This window comes from Micromys minutus, assembly GCF_963924665.1.
Source record: "Micromys minutus genome assembly, chromosome: 32".
In the NCBI taxonomy this organism is placed as follows: Eukaryota; Metazoa; Chordata; class Mammalia; order Rodentia; family Muridae; genus Micromys; species Micromys minutus.
This window is the reverse complement of record NC_137967.1, coordinates 13,489,009-13,514,307: the sequence shown is the minus strand read 5'-3', so window position 1 is coordinate 13,514,307 and position 25,299 is coordinate 13,489,009. Positions and strand designations below refer to the sequence as shown.

The window sequence follows — 25,299 nt, the reverse complement described above, 5'->3', positions numbered from 1 at the left end:
CTAACATTATGCTGGCACAAATATCTGACCCAAAACACCATGGATGTGTGAGTGTGTTTTGTGTGTGTCTACAGAAGAGAGCATTGTTCCTGTGGAACTAGAGGTAGCCAGATGAGTAGTAGGATTTGTAACTGGGTCTTATACATGAGCAGTAAGTTCTATTAAACTCCAAGAAATTTCTCAACCCTATTGATATTAAAGGCAAGTAAGTTTTTTAAATTTGTTTTGTGTTTGTCTCTCTGTGTGTGTCTTTTCTCTTTTTAACCATGTGACTCTAACTTGAGTAATTAGGCTATGCATAGAGTTTATGTACCCAGTATGCCATCTGATTGGATCAGTATTTGAGACAGCTTTGCATTTACCAAGGCTGGCCTCTTACCATGAAGCTCAGGCACTTCTCAATCTTCTCCTCCTCTACCTTTCCCATCCCAAGTGTTGGGGTACAGGCAAGTGCCACCATATCTGGTATTTTTGATACAGTAGGGTTTATTTTGTTTATTGTTTTTTGTTTTGTTTGTTTTTCTTCTCAGAAAGGAAAACAGACTAAATCCTTTCCCTGGCTTCATCCTTCATTAGGATTTAAGGAATTGCCCACTCCCTGAGAAGCGTCAGGTTTGGGGGCCTGAATTATCAAACATTTTGAAATTAACTTGAATTTTATTCTTGAATATTTTGTTTCCCTTTTAGTTTTTTAACACAAGGCAAACAAAACCTCCTGACCAGGTTTTCCTGGTTGAGATTCAAATGTTTCCTCAGCTATAGCAATTTATGTGGAGAGTTCCAGCTGTGAAGGGGAGGCTGAGTAGTAAATTGTTAAAGCTTCAGTAGAGCCAGAGAAGAAACTGTCTGCAAGCCTGAAGTCAGAGTTGTCCTGGCTTGCAAAGAATCTGTGTTCCATCTGATGAGTACCTCTCCTTCATTGATACCATTCTGCTCCTTTCCCTACTAAATGAGTCTTTGGGTGGTGCCACGCACAATGCTAATCCAATGGTGTTTTGGGTCAGATATTTGTGCCAGCATAATATTAGTGATCTCCCCAAAATGGACAGGAGCAAATCAGATGTAACTCACCACAGTGTTGTGAATTTATTTTAGATACCTCTTTCTCTGCTCATGCACCACTTTGACAAGGGACAGTTCTGGGTGGTTGTCAGCCCTGAGTGTCTATGGAGAAAAGCACTATTGTGAGAATCTGTCAGGGTGTATGTGTGCAAGCATCTAATTGGAAAGCTGCTGGAACCTATAACACAATGAGCTAATGTTAGACACCATATCATAAAGGAATTTCTGCTCTCCTCTGCATTATGGTCATTAGAAAGTGCATGGGCTTGTAACATGGGGATGAATGTTTGTTGAGAAAATAACCTGGGAACACTGTTCTTGTTGAAGGTGTAACATGGTAACCCTTGTATTCTTGCAGTTATCCTAGAGACTGGAGCTAGGCTATAGTTATGTTGGTGGGCAACTTGGAAACTAATGCTACTTACCAGCCTGTTGGTATACAGGTTTTCAAATGTAGGACAGTTCATCTAAAATGGATCTGATCTAAAAGCTTTGGAATCTCCTCTCTTACCACCACCTCTTCCACCTCTAATTAGAATTCCTCTAGCTTCATGAACATGGGTAGAAACAGGGCTATGTTTTATGATGTGACTGATGCATGATCAGGGGCCCATCATTGGGAGACAGGAGTTAATCTTGAAGCTGAATTCTACTCCTACAGGCTATGGTCATCTTCAAGTGCAAATCGATGTGTGGTTGAACATGCTGTCACTCTATTCTACAGGGACCCCTTTAGTGAAGCTCTTGTGACTAGCACCCAATTTCTGCTTTAAGATTGGTGGAGACCTAGAGGTAGACATGATTTTTGGAAAGCATAATATTTTCCAAATGGATGTGTGTGCTGTTCAACAGCCTGGAAATTGTGTAATAATAAGTATTCATGTGTCTTTGTTATATCTTCTGTCCAGAGGTATATGGAGTATGGTATAGAGAGAAGGGGAGTAGAGTTACCATGTCATCCCTAAGTTTCTGTGGTCAATTTAATTAAGTTCTTTTTTAGGGTTCTGTTTTTCTTCTCTACCTGTCCTGAACTCTGATGTACATTATTACAGAAAAGTTTATTCTTCTTCTTCTTTTATGGAGCTGATGTAATTTTATTTAGTAGTGGAAATGACAGATTTTGTGACAACATATAAATAATTTTTATAATAAATTGATACTCTGAATTAAGAGCATATAACAAAATATGCATTTATGCACGAGCTGAAAGCCATGACCTTTTTTTAGGGGACAATTTTGACTCATGATTTACATTTATAGTGATGAGTGCGACAATCATGTATTGAGGGACTTAGTTATTTCTAAGTTAATACATGCTGTTAATATATGCTCTTAGGCACATAGCCTGTAATGTCAGTACTTTGGAAGATGATGCTAGGTTATTGACATTGGAAACATACCATTACATTCTTCTTTCCTGCCTGTCTCTTTAGCTGCCTTACTTCCAGGTGACTTTCCTTCTTTAAGGCCACTGCAAGTCCTTCTTTTACTTCCTGGCTGTTGGCTGTTATCAGCTGTCCACTCTGAAGCACCTGTGAGCTCTGTTTAAGGTATTCCATGAATCTGTTCACATGTACATTCAAATACCCTTTTTTTCTTTTGATCTTTTGAATTTTACTTGAGGTATATCATTTCTTAGGGACTGCCCACCAATTTGACCTTGTTTCCAATTTTTAGGGTTTTGGGTTGCTCTATCTGCAGATTCCTTCTTCATGATCCCCATGATGTTGCCAACAAAGGCCCCTTAAATATGAAATACTAACTTTAGCCACCTGGTCCAGGTGGAATCACAGTTGGAAAAGTCGCAGTCCATCCTGAAATGATATCTTTAATATCAGCAAATATTTGTTCCTGTATTTTTATGGTTTTGCTCTATGAAGTCCATATCTTAGTATATTCCTGGGTTGATGATCTGGAATAGGATGCCAGGATTCTCCTCACTGGCAAAAACATTAGTCAATTGCCAGTCCTTATAATTTTTTAAGAATTTTAACTGTTTTCAAATTGGCATCTCTACTTATGATATGGGATTGAAGGACTCACTCCTACATTTTCCTGTGTCCCATGTTTGAAGAAGGATGGATCTTACCTAGCATGATTATATCTATTTCCTCTGGTACAATTAGTTTGTAGTCAACTGTTCTCCAACATCTCTTATGACACTGGAACATTTACTGAGTTCAATTCTAACCTGCTCTTTCTACATTTTCACAAGTGAGGTTTCATTCTGACAAAGTTTCCATTATTACTCAGCCTAAAAAAATAAGTACTTGCATGCATACGTGCATGCACACATAGGAACATGCATAATGCTGGGAATAAATAAATAAGAAAATTAGGCTGGGAGTGGGGCTCAGTGATGGAGCAATTCCTTAATATGTACAAGGCTAAGGTCAACCCAGTTCTGTGAACAATCCCTGGGTAGATGTGAACTATTCAGTTGTCACCCCAAGGAGAGAACCAGTGGTGAGTTGATGAGAGACCTGCCCACAAAAGTTCAGGTTGTACAGCCATGAATTTATGGATTATTTTTTACAGTATCACTGATACAGGTAAGTTGCTGAACCCTAAGTGATTCTCAGTTAGTAACAACACTCAGTCTCACCACAACATGACATCCCCATAATTGCAAAGATGGAATCCTTCCTTCAGCTAAGCTTTCTTTCCAATATTCTCAGCCTACTGAGACCTGGAACAGTCAGCAAAAAAAAAAAAAAAAAAAAAAAAAAAAAAAAAAAAAAAAAAAAAAAAAGGCAAACAGCTGTAATGGGGGCTCCTAGGTTAAGGGTTTATTATCTCTCCCATACTGGAAGGTCAAAACACATAATCAAGTAGCCACAGCTACTCTGGAGAGTAATCAATAACAAATCCTCACTAGGTATTTTTATAGAGCTTCCCTATATAATTTATTCTGGCTTCTAACCCATATTCTTCTGTGTTGATTATTGAAGTTTACAAGCTTGTGCTACGAAAGTCTTGCTATAAATTCAGTGTATACAGCCAGGTGTGGCAGTGCATGCTTTTAATCCCAACACTCTTGAGGTACAATCAGGATGATTTCATTGAGGACTGCCTGGTCTGTTTATTGACCTGTTGGAGAGCAAGGACTATGCAGACCTCTTCATTTCCTGCAATTATTTCTCTAACTCCTCCATTTAGGATCCTGATCTCAGTTCTACAGTTGAATGAGAATATCAACTGCTGTATTTGTTATGCTTTGGTAGATCCTCTCAGGAGACAGCTGTTTCAGGCTCCTGTCAGCATGCATTTCATGGCATCAGCAATATTGTTGGGTTTGGTGGCTGATTATGGGCTGGTTCTCCAAATGGGGCAGTTCTGAATGGCCATTCCTCCAGTCATTGCTCCAAATTTGTCTCCATATTTTCTCCTGAGAATATTTTTGTTCCCCTTTCTAAGAAGGACTGACTCATTCGCACTTTGGTCATCTTTCTTGAGCTTCATGTGGTCTGTGATTACTACTCAGCCAGTAAGAATGAGGACATCCTGAGTTTTGCAGGCCAATGGATGGAACTAGAAAATATCATTCTGTGTGAAGTAACCCAGATCCAGAAGGATATGAACAGTATTTAATCACTGCTATGTGGATATCAGCCAAAAATGTACAGAATATCCAAGATACATTCCACAGAACTCAGAAAGGTCAACAAGCAGAGGGGCCCAAGTGAGGGTAACTCAGGCCCACCCACTAGGGCCAGAGAAGAAAGTAACCACAAGGGGAAAAGGAAGGAAGGACCTAGGAAGGAAAGAGGACAGGGTCGGAGAAAAGGACGGAAGCCCCGAGGGCCAACAGAAAAAAATGAAATCAGGCATCCTTGGAAAACAGGATGTTGGGAAGTCCCTCCTGAATGTACTACAGACTTCGGAGGTAAGCCGACCTCGGGACTCAAAGGGTGGGGGAACTTAGATCTTATGCCCATCAGTGGAGAGAGGGAACGTGCAGAGCCCATATCCAGCAGAAAGACTGCATCAAGTGAGGGATGAGGTTGATATCCCACAGTCAAAACTCTGACCCATAATTGTTCCTGTCTGAAAAAATTGCAGGGATGGAAATGGAGAAGATCCTGAGGAAAGGAAGGTCCAGCGACAGGCTCAAAAGGGAATCCAGCCCAAGGGGAGACCCCAAGGTCTGGCACCATCACTGAAGCTATGGAGCACTCACCACAAGGGACCTATCATGGCTGCCCTCTGAAAGACCCAACAAGCAGCTGAAAGAGTCATTTGCTGGTATTTGCACTCAAACAATGAACAGAAGCTGCTGACCCCTGTGGTTGAATTAGGGAAAAGAAGGAGGAAGCTGAGGAGGAGGGCAACCTGGTAAAAGGAACAGCAGTCTAAATTATTCTCGACCCCTGAGATCTCTCAGATACTGGATCCCCAACTAGGCAGCATACACCAGCTGATATGAGAACCCCCAACACATAGACAGCAGAGGACTCTCTGATCTGGGTTCAGTTAGAAAAGTTACACTTAATCATCAAGAGACTGGAGGCCCAGGGGAGTAGAGAGGTCTGGTGGGGTGGGGCGGCGGGACATCCTCATGGAGACAGGGGAGGCAGGAAGGAGGTATGGGACATGGAACAGTATGAGGGTGTATTGCGAGGGGAATAAAATCTTGAGTGCAAAAATAAAATAAAATAGGGAGCTAGAGAGATGGCTCTGTGGTTAAGAGCACTGACTGTTCTTCCAGAGGTCCTGAGTTCAATTCCCAGCAACCACATGGTGGCTCACAACCATCTGTAATGGGAGCTGAGGCCCCCTTCTGGTGACAAAAGACATTAAATAATTAATTTTTTAAAGAAAATAATAGAAAGATCTCACAAAGTAGTAAAAAAGACAGCTATACCCTATAGATTATAAATCTCAAACTTGGTTAAAAGTATAAAGTTTAAAGACTTAGATTCATGCAGTTTCTTAACTGTAATCCTTTGTAAAATAAAGATTTAAAAAAAAGCAAATCACATATGCCTAACATATAATGACACAAGATATATATTATCCAAAGACCATAGAGAGGAAAAACTGAGCCAAAGCAAAACAGGTAAGCCACTGAGAAAACATCAAACTCTTTGTTCTGATGTTAAAGTATCTTCAGATCTCCAGCTCCTTTCTGCATTGCTGACTGCAACACAACTCTTTTTTTCTGAGCTGTTGACTCCCAGTTAGCAGCTCTCATTAACTTGCTTCCCACAGCTCTAACATCAACATCTTGGGGTCTCCAAGGCAACCCCAGGCTTCACATTTACAGCTTCATGCAAAGGCCTCTCTTGGCCTCCGAGCAAGGCCACTACTGACACACAACTGGCCTTGGAGGCTTTCTTTAGTTGAAGAGGGTGATTCCATAACCCTTTTCTTGACCCTAAAGCCAGAACCACATGGCTGAAGCAGCGAAGGTCTTCTGCGTGTGGGGGCCGGAACATGAACCTTTCCTGCAATCACATCTTCACCAGCTTTTTGTTTTCCATAGCATCCTTTGCTGTCTAAGCTTGGCTGTCCCGGAACTTGTTCCATAGACCAGGCTGGCCTTGAACTCAGAGATCTTCCCTCCTGTCTTTTAAGGGTTTATGCCGTAATTCTCCGTCCAAAGCTTTTCTTTCATACCTTTTCACAAGTTGGAATCCTAACTTGTCACAAGTGGTGACCTCTGAGGTCACCACTCCCTTTATTCCATTTAACATCAGACTTTCCTTTAATCTGTTTCACTCTCTGAACACAGGATTCAGCTCTATCCCACTTCCAGTTGACTCCCACCCCCCGCATACTGTACACTTTGTAATTTTCCTTTAGTAGCTTTCGTCTTCTTATTTTAAAGTTTTTATAAGAGTAGACACAAATCACCACACAACAGAGACAATTCCGGGCTGTTTTGAGACCCCCTTTGCCAACAGAGTTAATACAAAACCCTTCACTTCACGCTAAGCTTATTTTTTGGACCAGGGTTGAAAACAGCCTGATTCGTCAACAAACTATCACGATAACTATCTCTAGGCCACATAGTAACATTCTTCTCTGACACCCCTTATCACAGGCCTCTCCTTTCAAATCACCCTAATAGGATAGCCAGTAAGCCCCAATTAAATTGTTCAACTACTTCGCTGATCCAAAATTCCAAAATCTACATTCCTCCAAATAAAAGTTTGCTCAGGCCTATCACAGCAGTACTCCCAGTCCTTGGAAAAACTTCTGTCTTAGTTAGGATTTTATTGCTGTGAAGACACACCATGAGCAAGGCAAAGCTTAGAGCTTTAGGATTGAGCCCATTATCATAATGGTGGGAAGCATGGCAGGGTGCAGGCAGACACGATGCTGGAGAAGGAGGTGAGAGGTCTGTCTTCATGTACAGGCTGCAGAGAGACTGGGTATGACAGGGGCACAACTTGAGCACATATATGATGCCAAAGCCTGCCTCCACAGTGACACATTTTCTCCAGTAATACCACACCTACTCCAACAAGTCCAAACCTACTAAGAGTGCCACTCACTATGGGTCAAGCATTCAAACACATGTGTCTTTGGAGCCATTCCTATTTAAACCACCACAAACCCCCATTGCCCCCATTGTCCCCACTTTTAGGACAATTCAATCTACATGCACATCTATAGGACAGACAGAGCACAGGAAGTGAAGGACTGTGGTGTGACTGAAGCCAGTGAAGAGACATCACCTTCAGCCAATGTCAGGGTGACAAGAAAGCAAGTGTCAAGAATGGGTGTGACATTTTTTTTTCCAGTGCCTACTTTTAATGATGGCTCTTAAACGCTTCAGCCTCCCTTCTACCCAACTCAACCAAGAGTAGCGGAAAAGGAAGAATAAAGGGGAAGTGGATCTGTTTTAAAAAATGGTTCTTTGAAGCAAATCTCAGCCCTGTTGTCAGGAAATAAGCAGTGCATTTCCCAGGCCAGCAGAAGCAGCTCAGTCCACCAGCAAACACTTCCCCGATATTCCATCAGTCCGGTTCAGAAATCTTGGTTTACCAACAGCAATGGTACAACCTAGCAGTAAATAAAACCTAGGCCTCGGCCAAATCCGCATGAGTCATCAGGATAGCCCAGGGCAACAGAAGTTCACAGCTGTGCCTCCCTCATCAAACTGAAGATCAGCAACTGCTGGAGACCAAGGAGTGTTTAGCAGTGTAAGCAAGCCGAGCTCCTCCCAAAGTCTGGTGGGTCCTATTCTTACATCCTGCAAATTTCACAAATCCACCATGGGTCTTGTTTTGCCAGAAGTCCTGCCTCGGCTTCTGAGTCTGACTTAGCTGATGTTACTCTGCCACCGGCCCCAAGTCTTAGGAGGCAGCAAGAAACACCAGCACACCACTTTTCTCTCTGTGGACTCCCAATGAATCAAACTCAACAATATGCAGCGTATGGTGGATGATTACGTGTGTGTCGTTTGCAAAGAAACCTCCATCAAGTGTCTTTAGTCATGCTTGCTTTAGTAGAACCCCCTCTCTCCTGTACCTGCTTCAGCGAAATGTTTTCCATGTGTTTTACCCAGCACAACACCATTTTGTACAACTAACTTTCCAAAGAACCTTGAAGTTTCTACTTCAAATGGGGCTTGAAGGTGCAAAATGTATTTTTGGCCCCAACTTTTTTTTGCCATGGAAACGCTGAAGAGGCACTGGGAGGGTTTCTGGAAGCATCACAACACATTCAACTCCTCTTCACTCCAAACACACAGAAGGCAGGGCCTCTGCAAGCCTGTCTTGTGGTTCTCACATCATATCTACTCTTGATCCACTGGCTGTCTACAGAACTCAGGAAGATACATCCATATTCCTAAGGGGTCACAAGGACAAGGGAAGGCGAGTGAGAGCTTGGGGCAAGCCCCATTGATAGAGCAAGGAAAAGGAACTGTGGAATTGTAGACCTTGTTCGGTGGGAAATGGGGCTGGTTCCCAAGTCTCATGACCTCAGTTGGATCCAAAGATGCACAATGTGGCAGTGGAGAAGCTTCTGACTCCAAAGCTTATGCTAGCTCTACTCCAACCCATATACTCTCTCTCTCTCTCTCTCTCTCTCTCTCTCTCTCTCTCTCTCTCTCCTGGGCATTCTGTGCTTTTCTAGCTAATCCACTTATTGGTGAGTACAAACATGCCTTTTTGGGTCTGAGATACCTCACTTAGGATATTTTCTAGTTCCATTCATTTGCCTACAAAACTCATAATGCCTTCACACTTAATAGCTGAAGAGGGCAGTCTCAGGTAGGAACCACAATGAGAGGGAGAAGAAGTAGAAGGTCGCCAGGAGGCAGGATATACAATGATCACGTGGAAGGAACACAGCAAGCCCGAGGACACCTAAACAGTTATTAACTCGGAAACTATGGTTGTGGTGCAGGTTAGATTAGCTCAGGACCTGCCCAGTGTAGGCTGACAACGTGGTAGTAAAAATATGAGGTTTCTGTGTCTTTGATTTTAGAAATATACTGTCTAATACAGGGCAGAAAACCCTTATAAAAATATTTCTATAACTTGTGATTAAGCAAACTATAGAAAGTTAGTAGCTGCCACAAATGGACACCGGGGGCGGTATGCATCAATTTTCCAGAGTCCTGCTTTGCTGGGTGTTTGAATACCTTGCTCAAGGTCTTTGCTCACAGGTGGCTTTCCCAATAAGTCTTTGGAAACACTTCATCATTCTAACAGAAATATAACAGAATTACTTTTCAGGTAGGTCAGCCCAGAGTGGGTGCTCAGGAGTGGTTCACTAGTGCTATGAGGGACTGGATTACTTGATTAGTCTTGGTTGCTGGCCTCCAGGTTTCAGCACTAATTAGTGGAAGACAGACCTGCTTCTTCTTGTCAAGGTTTGTGTCTTAGGGTTTCACTGCTGTGAAGAGATGCCATGACCAAGACAACTCTTATATAGGCAAATATTAAACTGGGGCTGGCTTACATTTTCAGAGGTTCACCCCATTATCATCATAGTGAGAAATATGGCTGTGTACAAGCAAACACGATACTGGAGGAGCCAGAGTTCTACAGCTTGACCTGAAGGCAAACAAGGAGACTGTCATCCACACTAGGTAGAGCTTGAGCATAGAAGAACTCAAAGCCCACCCCCACAGTGACACACTTCCTCTAACAAGGTCACACTTACAGGAACAAGGACACACTTCCTACTAGTGTCACTCTATGTGGGCCAAGCATTCAAATGCAAGGGGCTATGGTGGTCAAACCTACTCATACTACCACAGTTAGGGTGGTTGAGCTCTGTTTTAAATGTGGTCTTGGGTGTGTTAGATGGATACTCTGCTGGAGAGTGTCACGATTCTGAAGCCAGGAACAACAAGCCCTTGCAAATTTGACAACTGTACTTCACTCTCCTCCAGCTATGGAAGTTTCTCACCCCATTTTTGCAGATCTCTTTAAAATTCTTCCTGAGCCACCTGCTGGCTGCTTTCTTAGATGTGGTCCTGCCACTGGATCTTATAGAGCCAGTTCATTCTGTTTCCTTAGCTCTGTTTGCAAGTCTGGGAGCTAATCAAAAGTTACGATTTTGCCTGATACAGGCTGAGAAAAATATTTTTCTAATAGTCAAGAACAGAATTAGATTGGTAAAAGCAGAGAGCAGCCAAAAGCAGTGAACACCAATAACCTTCATATTAATACTAGTGCAGATTAAAACTATCTCCTAAGTGTTCACATGGAATAGTCCAAATAGGAGTTAGAGAGGTGGTTCGGGGGGGTTTGTGGTGATCTAAAAGTCAGTCCACAAACCACATGAACACGAATCTCAGCCAAACAGAAAGGATATATTAAACTTATACCCTAATACTGGTGAGACCAGGAACATAGTTCCCAATTTTCTGAACTATGACCATGGACATCTTTTTATAGTGGCTTTTAATGGGGAAACAAAAACACAGTAAGTTCATACCCAGGTGCAGGAAGTACTTCCTGGTGGTCAGCTATGACTCAAGACATTTTAGACAGAACAGTTCATATTGACCTTTGATTCAGTGGGTCCTACATAAAGTTTGGTGGAATTTCTTAAGATTAACAAACCTCAGAACATTCAGAACCTAACAGGGCATGTGGACAGCATGATCCTGCTATGAGTCAAGTCCCTCTCTCTGTCAGTGACTGCCAGGCATGTTACAGCAACCACAGAAATAGCTCACAGGCATGGAAGAGAATGGATACAGTTGTGCTGGGGGTCAGGGAATCAGATCACAACAGGTTATGAATGCAGAGGACCAGGGTTCTGCTCCCAACACCATACCAATCAGATTATCAGCCCCTCCAACTCCAGCTCCAGGATCTTCCTAATTTTAGCAGACAATTTCACACACGTGGTACATACCCACACAGACATGAAAACACACCATGTGATTGACTGAAATTTTGGGATGGTGTTTCTCTGTGACATGGCTGTCCTGGAACTTGCTCTGTAGACTAGAGTGGTTTCGAACTCAAAGATCTGCCTGCCTAAGCCTCGCTGGGTATAAAGGATTGTACCACCATAGCCGGGGCAAACATAAAATTTTCAAAAAAAACAGTCTTTTTAAAAGCCATAATGAAAATATGCCAGGCAGGCGAATCATTAACCCAAGCTACAGTCCCCAAGTGAGTGTGCCAGGATCTGTGTCCTGTGTACAATGTCATCATGACCTCGACGTTAAAAAGATTCAGGCAGGGAGTGCTGGTGAACACCCTTAGTCCCAGTGCCAGCAAAGAGAGGCAGGCATATCTCTGTGAGTTCGAGGCCACCAAGATCTCTGTCGAGAGTTCCAGGAGAGCCTGGAGTACATAAGGAAACCCTGGTTCGATATAGAAAAAAAGGAATGAAGAAGATGGAGATGCAGTCTGCACCGCAGCTGTTTCTAGACATGGCTGAACAAAGGGGATCATGGTGACTCGGAATTAATTTCTACCTAAGGATGTCTTCAGGACTTATTTTTAGATCGGTTTCCTCCTTAATTTTCAAAAACGCTAGGGACAAGCTCCGTCGTGTAACAAAACACATTTCTTTCTTGGTTGGGTTTAGGTTGTTCAGTCGGCTAAGAGCTTCTCCAGAGAACTCTCGGAGGGCACGGATTTTGAGTTTTCTACTCAAACGAAAGGGACAAACAGCGGGAAGTAACTGAAACCAAACTAAAACTTTTCCTCCTTGCTTCTGTACCTTCTTCTCCCCATGGTCCTCTGCCAACCCCAAGCTGGGAAACCGAAACCCCAGCAGTGTCTCTTCTGCCCAGCTATTGGCTGTTAGCATCTTTATTTACCAATCAGAAATAGCTTCCGGGAAGAACCACGTGTCCATGTGCAGACTCCGGGTTTTGGAAACACGCACTTAGCATTACAACAGACAGCAGGGCCAGAATTCAACAATTCCCCTTTTCTCTTAGATGTAAATTGAATTATGACAATTATGATATAAATTATAAGGTATGAATTACACTTACAAAGTCCAGCCCGTTTTGTTTGGCAATTTAGATAGATTATATTATCGTCTGTGCTACATTAATGAGTTTACAAGTCGCACCTCAATTATCTCCAGTTGTAACTTGTATTATCATCTGAGAAACATCTTTTAAGATCTAGAACACCTTCTTCAGTGCTACACAACTTAGCTTTGATTGTGAGACTATAACTAGTCTTCCAGCCCATCCTAGATTAGAGGAGGAATAATTATTTGAATATGCAGAAAGTGCAGAAATATGCCCCCAAGATTTAAACAATTTGAAGAGAAAGCTGTCTGCCTGGACAGTCCTCAACACTACTTATAACGCTGGAGCATCTGTCTTCAGCCTTCTGGCCCAGAGCACCTGACAGAACATAAGTAGAGCAGGAATTATAAAGGACTATCTTGGATCAGCTTAGGGGTTGACAGTCTTGTGTCCATTTGTCCTTTCTGAACAACATTCTGTCTTCGGTTCAAATTAGAGCATGTCTTGCCCAGTGGCTAGCATGCCGCAGTCGAAGCAACTGCACATGGATGTGCTGATGCTCATCACCTTCTTTCAAGTGGGATGGGGGTTCTTCAGGAGCAGACGTGGTTCATAGTCAGAAGACTTTTAAATAAGTAAATGGCATTAAATGCCATATTCTGTGGATCTCTGATGCTTTTAAAGACCATCTATCTAATCTAGCAGGACTGAGTTCACAACAGTTAATTACTTTTAGCTATTTATTATTTGGGATTTTTAAAGATGTTCTTATTTATTATATATAAGTATATGGTCGCTGTTTTCAGACACACCAGAAGAGGGCGTCAGATCTAATTACAGATGGTTGTGAGCCACCATGTGGTTGCTGGGATTTGAACACAGGACCTCTGAAAGAGGAGTCAGTGCTCTTAAACACTGAGCCATCTCTCCAGCCTTCTCTTTACTATTTAAATAAACTCAAAAACATTTTATCATAATTAAATTAATTAGTATCTGTCTATGAGTTTGACTGACTTCTGTCTTGCACTACTTAATTATTTCAAACAGTGTTTAATATCAGCTATTAAAGGACTTCTTCTAAGCCTTCTGTTCTTAAGCATAGGCATAAATCCTATCAAAGTGTAACAGAATTAATTTTAAATGTTGTATTAATGTACAAAGGTTTATACCAATTAAAACCTTAACCCTGTATCAATATCCAAAATTTTGTATCAGTGTAAGAAAATATATTTTCAATCTGGACCAAAATATAAATTCCTCTACAGATAAAAGATTATGGCTATAAAATGCTTTTGTTTACGAGTAGATTTAATAATCTGTTAAGCTTTTGGGACCACATCTAGGAAAGTGGCATTTGTCACTGGGCTCAGACAAGGAAGTAGTCTCAGATCAGAATATTAGAAACAGTGATGATGGAGCTTTGTTTACTGCTTTACTTATTACTTTGTGTGATCCTTTTGCTTACTACTTTGTTTAATTATAACCTATTTATAAAGATTGATTGATTTATTATATATAAGTACACTGTAGCTGTCTTCAGGCACACCAGCAGAAGAGGGCATCAGATCCCATTACAGAAGTTTGTGAGCCACCATGTGGTTGCTGGGATTTGAACTCAGGACCTTCAGAAGAGCAGTCAGTGCTCTTAACCACTAAGCCATCTCTCCAGCCCCATTTAATTGCATCTTACATGATTTCCTTGTTTACTACTTTGCTTGATGACTTTGTCTTTGATCTAAGAACTGACCATGTGTTTTGGATGTACCTAGAATGATATAAAAGCAGCAGACTAGGGAAAAATAAAGCTGCTTCTGCCTCAGTAAAGGCCGGGTTCATATTATACTTTTGTCTAATTGTTTCTTTTCTTTTTCAATCCTCACTTTCTCCCCTGAGACCCTGCTGACTGACTGAGCTGGCTTGGTCTGGTGGTGTCTCAATGTAGGAGCTCAAGTAAGGGGGATACAGTGAAGATCACCTCCAGGAGAGGAGTGCTCATAAAAGAAAATGAAAGGTACAGGAAAACAAGAGACTTAGGTCAGCAGTGAATAAACATTTCAATGGTAGAGTGTAATTGAGAGATAAAAAAATAAAGTAAATGTTGAGTAAACCTTGTAATAATGGGGCAAGTTAAGGGTAGAATGCATAGAGAGTATGTGTTTAGAGATATGCTAAAGTCTAAAGAAGCAAAGATGGGCCAAAAACAACTTACCCAGTTTCTGACTTTTATACAAGAAATCGAGTTCTTGATTTATACAAGTCTTGGTTCCCTGAGGAGAGTACAGTAAGTCTACAGAGGTGGGAAGTAGTGGGAGTAAGGACAAATGAATACTATATAACACATAGTCCTGGAAAAAGATCGCATAGTTGCTTTTAGCCTCTGGATCTTGGTTATGGATACTTTAGATTCTAAGCATGAAAGTAAAGACAGAATTGTTCCATCCACATCTCCTATTCAGGTTTCAGACAAGACAGGAGAGAATGCTGGGTCTCCTTTTCTATACTCTCTTGAGGGATTCTTGTTTTATGTTGTTTCATTTTGTTTCTCTTTGTTTGTTTGTTTGTTTTTGCAATTGAATAGGCATGAATCTCCCAGAGCAAAAAAAGAAAATGAAACATGAACAATTATCTCAGCTTCTTGAAAGACCTGGGGGCCCTCCTTGTCTCCATCTACACACAGACCTGGGGCAATCCCATGGCCCTCTGGACCCGAAACCTGTGCAAAAAGAGCTGGTCTCGCAGAAGCACTCTCTCTCCTTAGCACACTGGTGAGACTCCACTTTCTCTCCACTGACTGTCCAAAGAGAAGACCTGCCAGGAACACACAGGGCACAGGAACTGTGTGGCTGCCTGAGTCTGAGCATTTCTGCTCTCCATCTGTGTACCAAGGCTGTTCCACAACGATCCAGACCCAAAACCTTCCCAGAGAGAGATAGTCTCCCAGTAGCACTCTCACTACTAAGATCACAGGTGCACAGGCCCTCGGGAGGGACAAGCTCCAGTGAGAGACAGCAAGACCAACTAACATCACAGATAACAAGATGGCAAGAGGCAAGGACAAGAACCTAAGTAACAGAAACCAAAACAATGTAGCATCAGCAGAACTCAGTTCTCATACCACAGCAAGTACTGAATATCCCAACACACCAGGAAAGAAAGATTTGGATTTAAATATCATCTCATGGTGATTATAGAGGACTTTAAAAAGAACATGGATAACTCCCTTAAAGAAATACAGGAGAACACAGGTAAACAAATAGAAACACTTAAAGAGGAAACACAAAAATCCCTTAAAGAGTTACAGGAAAAAAACAAACACACAGGTTTTAGGAATTGAACAAAATCATCCTGGATCTAAAAATGAAAATAAAAACAATAAAGAAACCACAAAGAGAGACAACCCTGGAAATGGAAAAGAAATTAAGAATCATAAATGCAAGCATCATTAACAAAATACAAGAGGCTGAAGAGAGAATCTCAAGGGCAGAAGATACCCTAGAAAACATTGACACAATAGTCAAAGAAAATGAAGAAACCCAAAATGTCCTCACCCAAAACATCCAGAATATTTATGACACAATGAGAAGACCAAACTTTAGGATAATAGGCATAGAAGACAGTGAAGATTCCCAAATTAACGTGCCAGTAAATACCTTCAAAGAATTAGAGAAGAAAACTTTCCTAACCTAAAGAAAGAGATGCCCATAAACATACAGTAAGCCTACATAACTCCAAATACTTTGGCCAGCAAAGAAATTTCTCCTGTCACATAATAGTCAAAACACCAAATGCACAAAACAAAGAAAAAATATTAAAAGCAGTAAGGGGAAAGGGTCAAATGACAAATAAAGGCTGACCTGTCAGAATTACACCAGACTTACCAACAGAGACTATGAAAGCTAGAAGATCCTGGAAAGATGTCATACAGAACCTAAGAGAACAGAAATGCCAGGCTACTCTCCAGGAAAACTCTCAATTACCACAGATGGAAAAACCAAAATATTCCATGATAAAAACAATTTACACAATATCTTTCCACAAACCCACCCCTACAAATAATAACAGATGGAAAACTCCAATGCAAGAAAGGATACTACACCCTAGGAAAAGTAAGAAAGTAATCTTCTTCCAATAAAACCAGAAGAAGACAGCAACACAAACAAACTTTTACATCTAACCAAAAAAAAAAGAAAAAAAAAACAAGAAACACTAATCACTACTCTTTAATATCTCTTAACATCAATGGACTCATTTCCCCAGTAAAAAGATATAGACTAACAGACTAGATAGGTAAATAGGACCCAGTATTTTGCTGCATAGAGTAAACTCATCTTAGTGAAAAAAACAGACGCCACCTCTGAGTAAAAGGCTGAAAATTTTCTTCCAAGCAAATGGCCCCAAGAAACAAGCTAATATTCAATAAAATTGACTTTCAAACAAAAGTTATCAAAGAAGATAAGGAAGGCCACTTCATACTCATCAAAGGAAAAATCTACTAAGGTGAACTCTCAATACTGAACATTTATACTCCAAATGCAAGTTTACCCACATTCATAAAAGAAACTTTACTAAAGCTTAAAGCATACATTGCACCTCAACAATGATAGTGGGAGACTTCAACAGCCCACTGTCAGCAATGGACAGACAGATCACGGAAACAGAAACTAGACAGAGACACAAGGAAACTAACAAAAATAGTGAACAAAATTGATTTACCTGATATATATACAACATTTCATCCTAAAACAAAAGAATACACCTTCTTCTCAGCACCTCATGGCATCATCTTCAAAATTGACCATGTAATTGGTCACAAAACAGGCCTCAACAGATACGAGAAGACTAAAATAATCCCATGCATCCTATCAGATCACCATAGACTAAGGCTAGGCTTCAATAACAACAAAAGCAAGAGAAAGCCCACATACACATGGAAGCTGAACAATGCTCAACTCAATGACAACTTGAGCAAAGAATAATTAAAGAAAGAAATTAAAGACATTTTAGAATTTAATAAAAATTCAGATACAACAACCCAAAATAATAAGATGCAATGAAAGCAGTGCTAAAAGGAAAACTCATAGCTCTAAGCACCTCCAAAAAGAAACTGGAGAGAGCATATACTAACAGTCTGACAACACATCTGAAAGCTCTAGAACAAAAAAGAAGAAGATACACCCAAGAGGGGTAGATGGCAGGAAATAATCAAACTCAGAGCTAAACTCAAACAAATAGAAACAAAAAGAACTATACAACAAATCAACAAAACGAGGACCTGGTTCTTTGAGAAAAATCAACAAGATAAATAAACCCTTAGTCAGAACAACCAGGGGGCACAGAAACAATATCCAAATTAACAAAATCAGAAAGGAAAAGGGAGACATAGCAACAGAAACTGGGAAAAATAAAAAAGTCATCAGATCCTACTACAAAAGTCTATACTCAACAAAACTGGAAAATCTGGAAGAAATGGACAATTTTCTAGACAGGTACCAGGTACCAAAGTTAAATAGGGATCAGATAAGAAATCTAAACAGTCCAACAATCTCTAAAGAAATAGAAGCAGTCATTTTAAAAAGCCCAGGACCAGATGGATTTAGTGCAGAATTCTATGAGACCTTCAAGGAAGACCTAATACCAATACTCTTCAAACTATTTCACAAAATAGAAACAGAAGGAACAATACCCAAATCATTCTATGAAGGCATAATTATGCTTATATCACTTATACATAAACCACAAAATAGTCCACAAAAAACAATTTTCCTCATTAATATGGATGCAAGATACTCAAAAAACTTCTCACAAATAAAATCCAAGAACACATCAAAACGATCATTTGCCAGGATCAAGTAGGTTTCATGTCAGGGATGCAGTGATGGTTTAATATATGGTAATCCATCTATCTAATCTACTATATAAAAAGATTCAAAGGAAAAAAAAACACATGATTATCTCATTAGATGCTGAGAAAGAATTTGACAAAAGTCTATACCCATTCATTATGAAAGTCTAGGAGATAAGAAATTGAAGGCCTATACCTAAACAGCTAAAAACAATATACAGCAAGCACGTAGCCAACATCAAGAGAAACTTAAATAAATCCCACTAAGATCAGGGACTAGACAAGGCTACCCACTCTCTCCCTTCCTATTCAGTATAGTACTAGAATTCCTAACCAGAGCAACTAGACAACAAAAGAAAAGTCAAAGGAATACAAATTGGAAAGGAAGAAGTCAAAATATCACTATTTGCAAGTGATATGATAGTATTCTTAAGTGACCCAAATAATTCCATCAGAGAACTCCTAAACCTGAAAAAAAAAAAAAAAAAAAAAAACTTCAGCAAAGAAATCAGGTAAACTTTCTCTAGTCAAAGGATAAGAAACTGAGAATGAAATTAAAGAAATGACATCCCTCACAATAATCACAAATAATACAAAATACTTTAGTGTGACCCTAACTAAGCAAGTGAAAGATCTGTATGACAAGAAATTCAAGTCTTTGAAGAAAGAAATTGAATAAGACCTCAGAATATGGAAGGAACCACCATACTCATGGATTAGCAGGATTAATATAGTAAAAATGGCCATCATACAGAAAGCAATATCTACAGGTTGAATGCAATCCCCATCAAAATTCTAACTCAATCCTTTATAGAGTTAGAAAGAGCAATTTGCAAATTCATGTAGACTAACAAAACCCAGGATAGCAAAAATTATTCTCAACAATAAAAGAACTTCTGGGGGAATCATCCCTGACCTCAACCTGTATTACAAATCAGTCATGATAAAACTGCATGGTAATGGTACAGACACAAGCAGGTAGATCAATGGAATAAAATTGAAGGCCCAGACATGAACCCACACACCTATGCTAACTTGATCTTTGACTAAGGAGCTAAAACCATCCAGTGAGGAAAAAAGCATTTTCAACAAATGGTGCTGCTTCAACTGGCAGTCAGCATGTAGAAGAATACAAATCTACCGACTTTTATCTCCTTATACAAAGCTCAAGTCCAAGTGAATCAAGGACCTCTGCACAAAACCATATACTCTGAATCTAATAGATGAGAAAGTGGGGAAGAGCCTCAAATACTTGGATACAGGGGAAAACGTCCTTAACCGAAGTGCAATGGCTTATGATTTAAGACCAACAATTGACAAATGGGACCTCATAAAACTGAAAAGCTTCTGTAAGGCAAAGGACACTGTCAATAGAGCTCTATTCATCTGTTCAAAACAATGGTTCATGAAATTCTTAAGCAAATGATTGGAACTAGAAAATAACATCCTGAGTGAGGTAACCCAATCACAAAAGACCACTCATGGTATGCATTCACTGATAAGTGGATATTAACCCAAAAGCTTGGAATACCCAAGACAATTCATAGACTACATGAAGCTCAAGAAGGAAGATCAAAGTGTGGATGCTTCAGTACTCCTTAGAAGGAGGAAGAAAATACTCATGAGGGGAAATACAGAGATAAAGTGTGGAGTAGAGACTGAAGGGAAGGCCATCCATAGACTGCCCCACCTGGGGATCAATTCCATATAAAGTCACCAAACCCAGACATTATATCAGATACCAAGAAGGGCATGCTAACAGGGGCCTGATAGAACTGTTTTCTGAGAGGCTCTGCCAGAGCCTGAAAAATACAGAGGTGGATGCTCACTGACAACCATTTGACTGAGAACAGGGTCCCCAATGGAGAAATTAGAGAAAGGACTGAAGGAGCTGAAGGGGTTTTCAACCCCATAGCAAGAACAACAATATCAACCAACCAGACACCCCTCCCACAGAGCTCCCAGGGACTAAATCACCAACCAAAGGTTACACATGGAGTGAGCCATGACTCTTTATACACCAAAGAGCTCACAATGAAGGAGAATTTAAGCCACTCCCTTTCCCTCCTTTGATATGAGAAGATTCACTTTGGAATAAGACCTTGGAGTTCATGGAGCACGCGAGCTGTTCAGACAGTTTAATGTGTGACAGCAGAAATGGCTGCCAAAGAGGCCTTTGTGTTACAGCCATCACCCACAAGTTGACTTACACCTGGAAAAGAGCATGGAGATGTGAGCTATGGATAACAGGTATGTGAGAGGCGGTAGTAGCCCCAGTGCTCTTGTAATCTACATAAATGCCTTTCCAAAGTTTTATCACAATTAGTCCTTGTGGCTTTGTGTAGCCCTGGCTGTCCTAGAAGGTTCTCTGTTGACCAGGCTGGTCTTCTGCCTCCCAAGTGTTGCAATTAAAGGCCTGTTCCAACACTGCCCGGCATGGTTAGTGTTATTTAATATTTAGACCAAAGAAATCACTGTACTCATGATAATGTCTTCTCTGCTCCTAACATACCACCCCCCTTTATAGTCACCCCTTTTCTAACTGCCCATCCTGGTGTTTGGTGATTTGATTTTCCCCTTTCAGAAGTTCATGTAAAATATGTGTCTCTGATTCCTCTACGACCATGAAAATTCTTCCATTAAAATACAAGTGTGAGATTTATGTTATAAGGCAGTTTCTTCCATATCACTACTCCAAGGACTTTTAGCTGCCTTCCAGTTGGGAAATTTGATAATGAAGAAACACAGAACTTACGTGACCCAAGAAAAGGCACACATGCCATGCCACACTGACCTATATGAGAGAAACCAATGTCGATCAGGAGACAGAAAAACAGGAGGAGGTCTCAAGCCCTTTGCTTGGGGATTTCATGGGCACAGCAAACAGTTCTAGGATTTACTGGTTTGGATAATCCCCACAGGTTTCAGATTCAGGACCATGCCTGGTCGTGAGATGGGGTTTTGGAATACTACCAGCTTGGATGTTAAAAGGTGGAGATGGGCTGTTTGCTCAGGGTCATTGGTTTACCTGTGAGAGCTGTGTCCCTGGGGAGGCCACTTGGTCTTCCTCAGGACCAGCCAGCCTTCCTTAGGAAGCCCTAGTGTTGTGATGTCACATCAGGAAACAGATGGACAGAATAAAGCCTCCATGTATGTCAGTGTTACACACTGACCAATGTGTCCTGTTTGTGTGACCTTCTGTCCCTCTGCCTGCTCACGTGCACTTGCTCTGTTCAACTCGTCTTCAACATATAATGCCTGTCCTTTATAGCTAATGGGGCTCATCATTTTCTCCACACTGCCTGCCATTGCTCTCTCTTAGCTGCTTGGCTGCTGTTTTGCATTTGAGTGGATGAGGGAGAGCGGGTGTGCACATACCACAGTGTGCATGGAGATCAGAGGACATCCCTCACCCATTGTTTAGAACAGGACTCTGCCTGACATCGTGGAATGCCAGAGTGGCTGCCCTACAAACATCTCGGAATTCACCTGTCTCTTCCCACCTCTTAAAGAAAGAACTAGCTCTATGGACACGTGCTACCAAGTCTGGCTTTACACAGGCTCTGGGAGTTGAACTTGGGTCTCCAATAAGGCATGGGAGCATTATACACACTGAATCTACTTTAAAGCCCTTCTCTCTTTCTCCTTTAATTGGGCATTGTCAGCTATATTTTCACCCATTAAAATGTCTTCTTTTTAAGATTTTTTAGGTTTCTTTTCAAGGTTTATTTTATGAATATGAACTCACTGTTGCTGGCTTCAGACACACCAGAAGAGGGCATCTCAGATAGTCGGAAGCCACCATGCAGTTGATGGGGACTGGACTCAGAACCTTTAGAAGAACAACCATCACTTAACTGATGAGCCATCTCCAGTCTCTTGGTTTTGTTTATGAGGCAGGATCTTTCTGGGTAAACCTGGCTGTCCAGAACTTGCTAGGTTGACCAGGGTGTGACAAATGTTGACTCTCACTAGCAGACCAAGAGAATCTGAGAAACACACAAACATCATCCCCTGAGTTCCTCCACTGTTATAAGTGCACATAAGAAACTCACAGTCCTGTGATAAAGTCCGGAGGCAGCACATGAGGTGAGTGTCTGTGCCCCTCATTTCTGTCCTGCCAGCCTGGTGAAGCCTGTGGCTGCATACATGCTACTTGCCCTCAGACAACCCCAGGCTCAACAGTCTCACACAGCTGCAGTAAACTGAGTGTGGGGACTCACACCTATAATCCCAGCACTTGGGAAGAAGAGACACACCGATCTCTGTTAGTTCCAGGCCAACCTGGCTGCATAGCAACAAAAAGGGAAGGCTACAATGGCTCTCCCATGATCCATGATCACATGGCTTGTCAGGGGAAGTCACCCTACTCTGAGTGACCACACAAGTCATTTCTCTCACTGCCTCCAGGATCCTCTGAACACACAACACACACAGGACACAGAACGGAGCTGCAGGCATTTATTAAAATTAGCCTAAGAGATTGAAGGATGAGGGCACAGGTGTCAGGAATCCAACTTCAGGAGAGAAAGAGGACAGGTCGGGAAGATGGCACTCAGATCAGACATGATGCAAAGATGGGTTGCCCAAAAATCCATTCACCTCTACTGCTTTTGTAAAGTTCCAAATAGACCCTCAATTTTCTTCAAGGTGTCGATGGGATAGTATGTCCTGCATTCCCGGCTGAAGATCAAGGATGCCTGGACAACACAGAGACAGACAGGGACAGAGGTGTGTACAGGCAAAGTGCAGGACCTCAGCAGGGCTCCCTAGGCACCCATGATGTGAACACTTCTCATCCACAGGAAAGAAACTCCCCAGCAGTGATTCAGGTCTCCAGCAAGAGACTCTGCCTAAAGGGAACTGGAGCCCACCCACAACATCCAGGAGGAAGCCTGAGACCTGCCATAGCCAGACAAGGAAGAAGGCGAGAAAGTTCTGGAAGGTATCGTGGGGGCTGTGTCTAAACAGGGACAAGGTAGCTAAGTATGAGTTTTGGTGATGCTTCCCATACCTAAGGACATCTCCAGGCACATTGGCTGTATGGTCATGTTAAAAATACACTCCCCATTTGGGCTTGTTAGAAAAATTTTTTTTTTTTTTTTTTTTTTTTTTTTTTTTTTTTTTTTTTTTTTTTTTTGGTTCTGGAGGACATAACACTCAAAATAAAAGCACTTTAGGAAACGGGTAGAAATGTTCAACAGCTACATCTCTGCCTTCCAGTTATGCTTGAAAGAAGAGACATCAGGAGGCAGCTGTATTGAACAGCTGCACGTAGTCCCTGGGGGTTGGGGTGGCATTTCAGACATGGAGGGAGGTTCAGGCTGTAGTTCAGATGATACTCGTGGAAGAGGAACTCCATCTGAGGCAGGGGAGTAGAGTCAAGGGAGGTTCCAAAGAAGATACTGGCCAGTAGACAAAAGTTTCAAGCATCTTAGAGTAGAGCTGGGGGTGTCATACCTGTGCAGAGGCCAGACCTGAGTTCTCACCCAGTTCCTACTATGGGTGAGAACCTAGTGTTTACCCAGCATGTGGGAGTGAACTGCAGGACTGTGCGAGGAACAGGCTGGATGTATACCTAGCGTGCTGCATTGGTTTGCACTAGTGTGGGCAAGGGTTTGAGTTCTCAGTTACTGGTCCCCTGACACGTGTTAATGTTTGCATTGATCATTTGTACATGGCCTTCTGCTATTGGCTGCATGGTAGTCAGGGTAGGGAGGATGTTACCATAATTTTGGGATCCAGGAATTTGGCTTTTAATCCTTCTTCATTATAGCAGCCCTGGAGTTTTTCAAAGGCCACCCTCTCCTCGACGGTAGCATCAAACCTCGAAAGGAATAAATGCATTAATGTCCTTTTTCCAAGTAATGTCCTGATATAGCCATCGATGAAGGGATAGCACGCTTCCGCTGCAAACACAGACAGAAAACATCGTTAAAAGACCACCGGCTGGCAGAATCAGGGACTCGAGGTTTCTAGCTGCACCTACAAATGCCTTAACTGACCTCTCTCATAGTCCTGCCCTCCCAAAGGCTGCATCCTCCCAGCTCCAACATGGTTTCCATTAGACACACTTCACATGAGTGGCCAGGCCTGCAAATCTGACCTGCACATAAGCCCCACACTTGACAGCTTCAACCTCACATCTACAAACCCTTCCTCAGCAGTATCGTCACTCGTACACCTCCATCTCCCCGTCCCACCCATTCCAACTGTTGCAACCCAGAGTAGAAAGAATCGAGTGTCTTCTGCAGGACTCATTCCAATGGCTTCCCGAGGACCCATTGATCTGTTTCAGGGCCCCACTTAGCGATCTTCATGGGACTGAGATGGGGTGAGTGAGGGTCCCAATCTTACTTGTCTGGAAGCCCAGCTCTCCAATCACCAGCAAGGCCAGAAGAAGTGTCCCCTTCATGGTGGAGAGTGCTAAGTGCTCTTCTCACAGCAGATCCTCTTCCTTATAAACCATTATCACCCTGAGCCCAGGCACGCCCACCCTCACACTGCCTCCCAGGAGCTGCAAATACCTAGTATCTGTGAGTTCCCTTCCCACTTGCATGGAGAGCCCCTCCTATTCCGAAGGACAGCCTGAGCCAGCCTGCTGTCATCAGTTTCTTGAGAGAAGTGTTTGTACATTTGCAAAGAGGGGTGAGAGCTCACCTTTGTAAGCAGCCTGAGTACTGAGCCAAATGCCCTGTGGTCCTATTCCACTTGTCAGTTCTGCTTCCTGGTCACACTCCTCACCTCTCTTGGCTCTAAGCATGTCCTCTTCAAGTTTGGACAGGAAGGCACAGGGGCCAAGGGAGTTTTCTGTCACTGTAGGTAGCCAACAGCCCAAAACACTACTTGTGCCTGAGGTCAAGACCCGAGCGGAAGTATACATGTCTGGGCCATTGTGAGGCCCTTTGAACATCTTAGCTGATGAGGCCTTTGGATTGGAACCCTGAGGACATGGAGGCACCATCTACCTCTCCGTGACTCC

General features: G+C 41.9%; 1 protein-coding gene across 1 annotated transcript in view; it reads right to left on the bottom strand.

Annotated features, from left to right (window-relative positions):
- LOC308413333 (PRAME family member 12-like) overlaps window positions 1–24,732 on the bottom strand; it is a gene marked incomplete at both ends in the record, with an annotated part of 32,532 nt that extends 7,800 nt beyond the window's left edge. Inside the window, 3 exons of the mRNA XM_080908267.1 lie at window positions 22,926–23,017; window positions 24,045–24,226; window positions 24,675–24,732. Of these exons, the coding sequence (XP_080764393.1) occupies window positions 22,926–23,017; window positions 24,045–24,226; window positions 24,675–24,732 (332 nt within the window). The remainder of the gene's footprint in view (window positions 1–22,925; window positions 23,018–24,044; window positions 24,227–24,674) is intronic.
- Window positions 24,733–25,299: the final 567 nt, after the last annotated feature.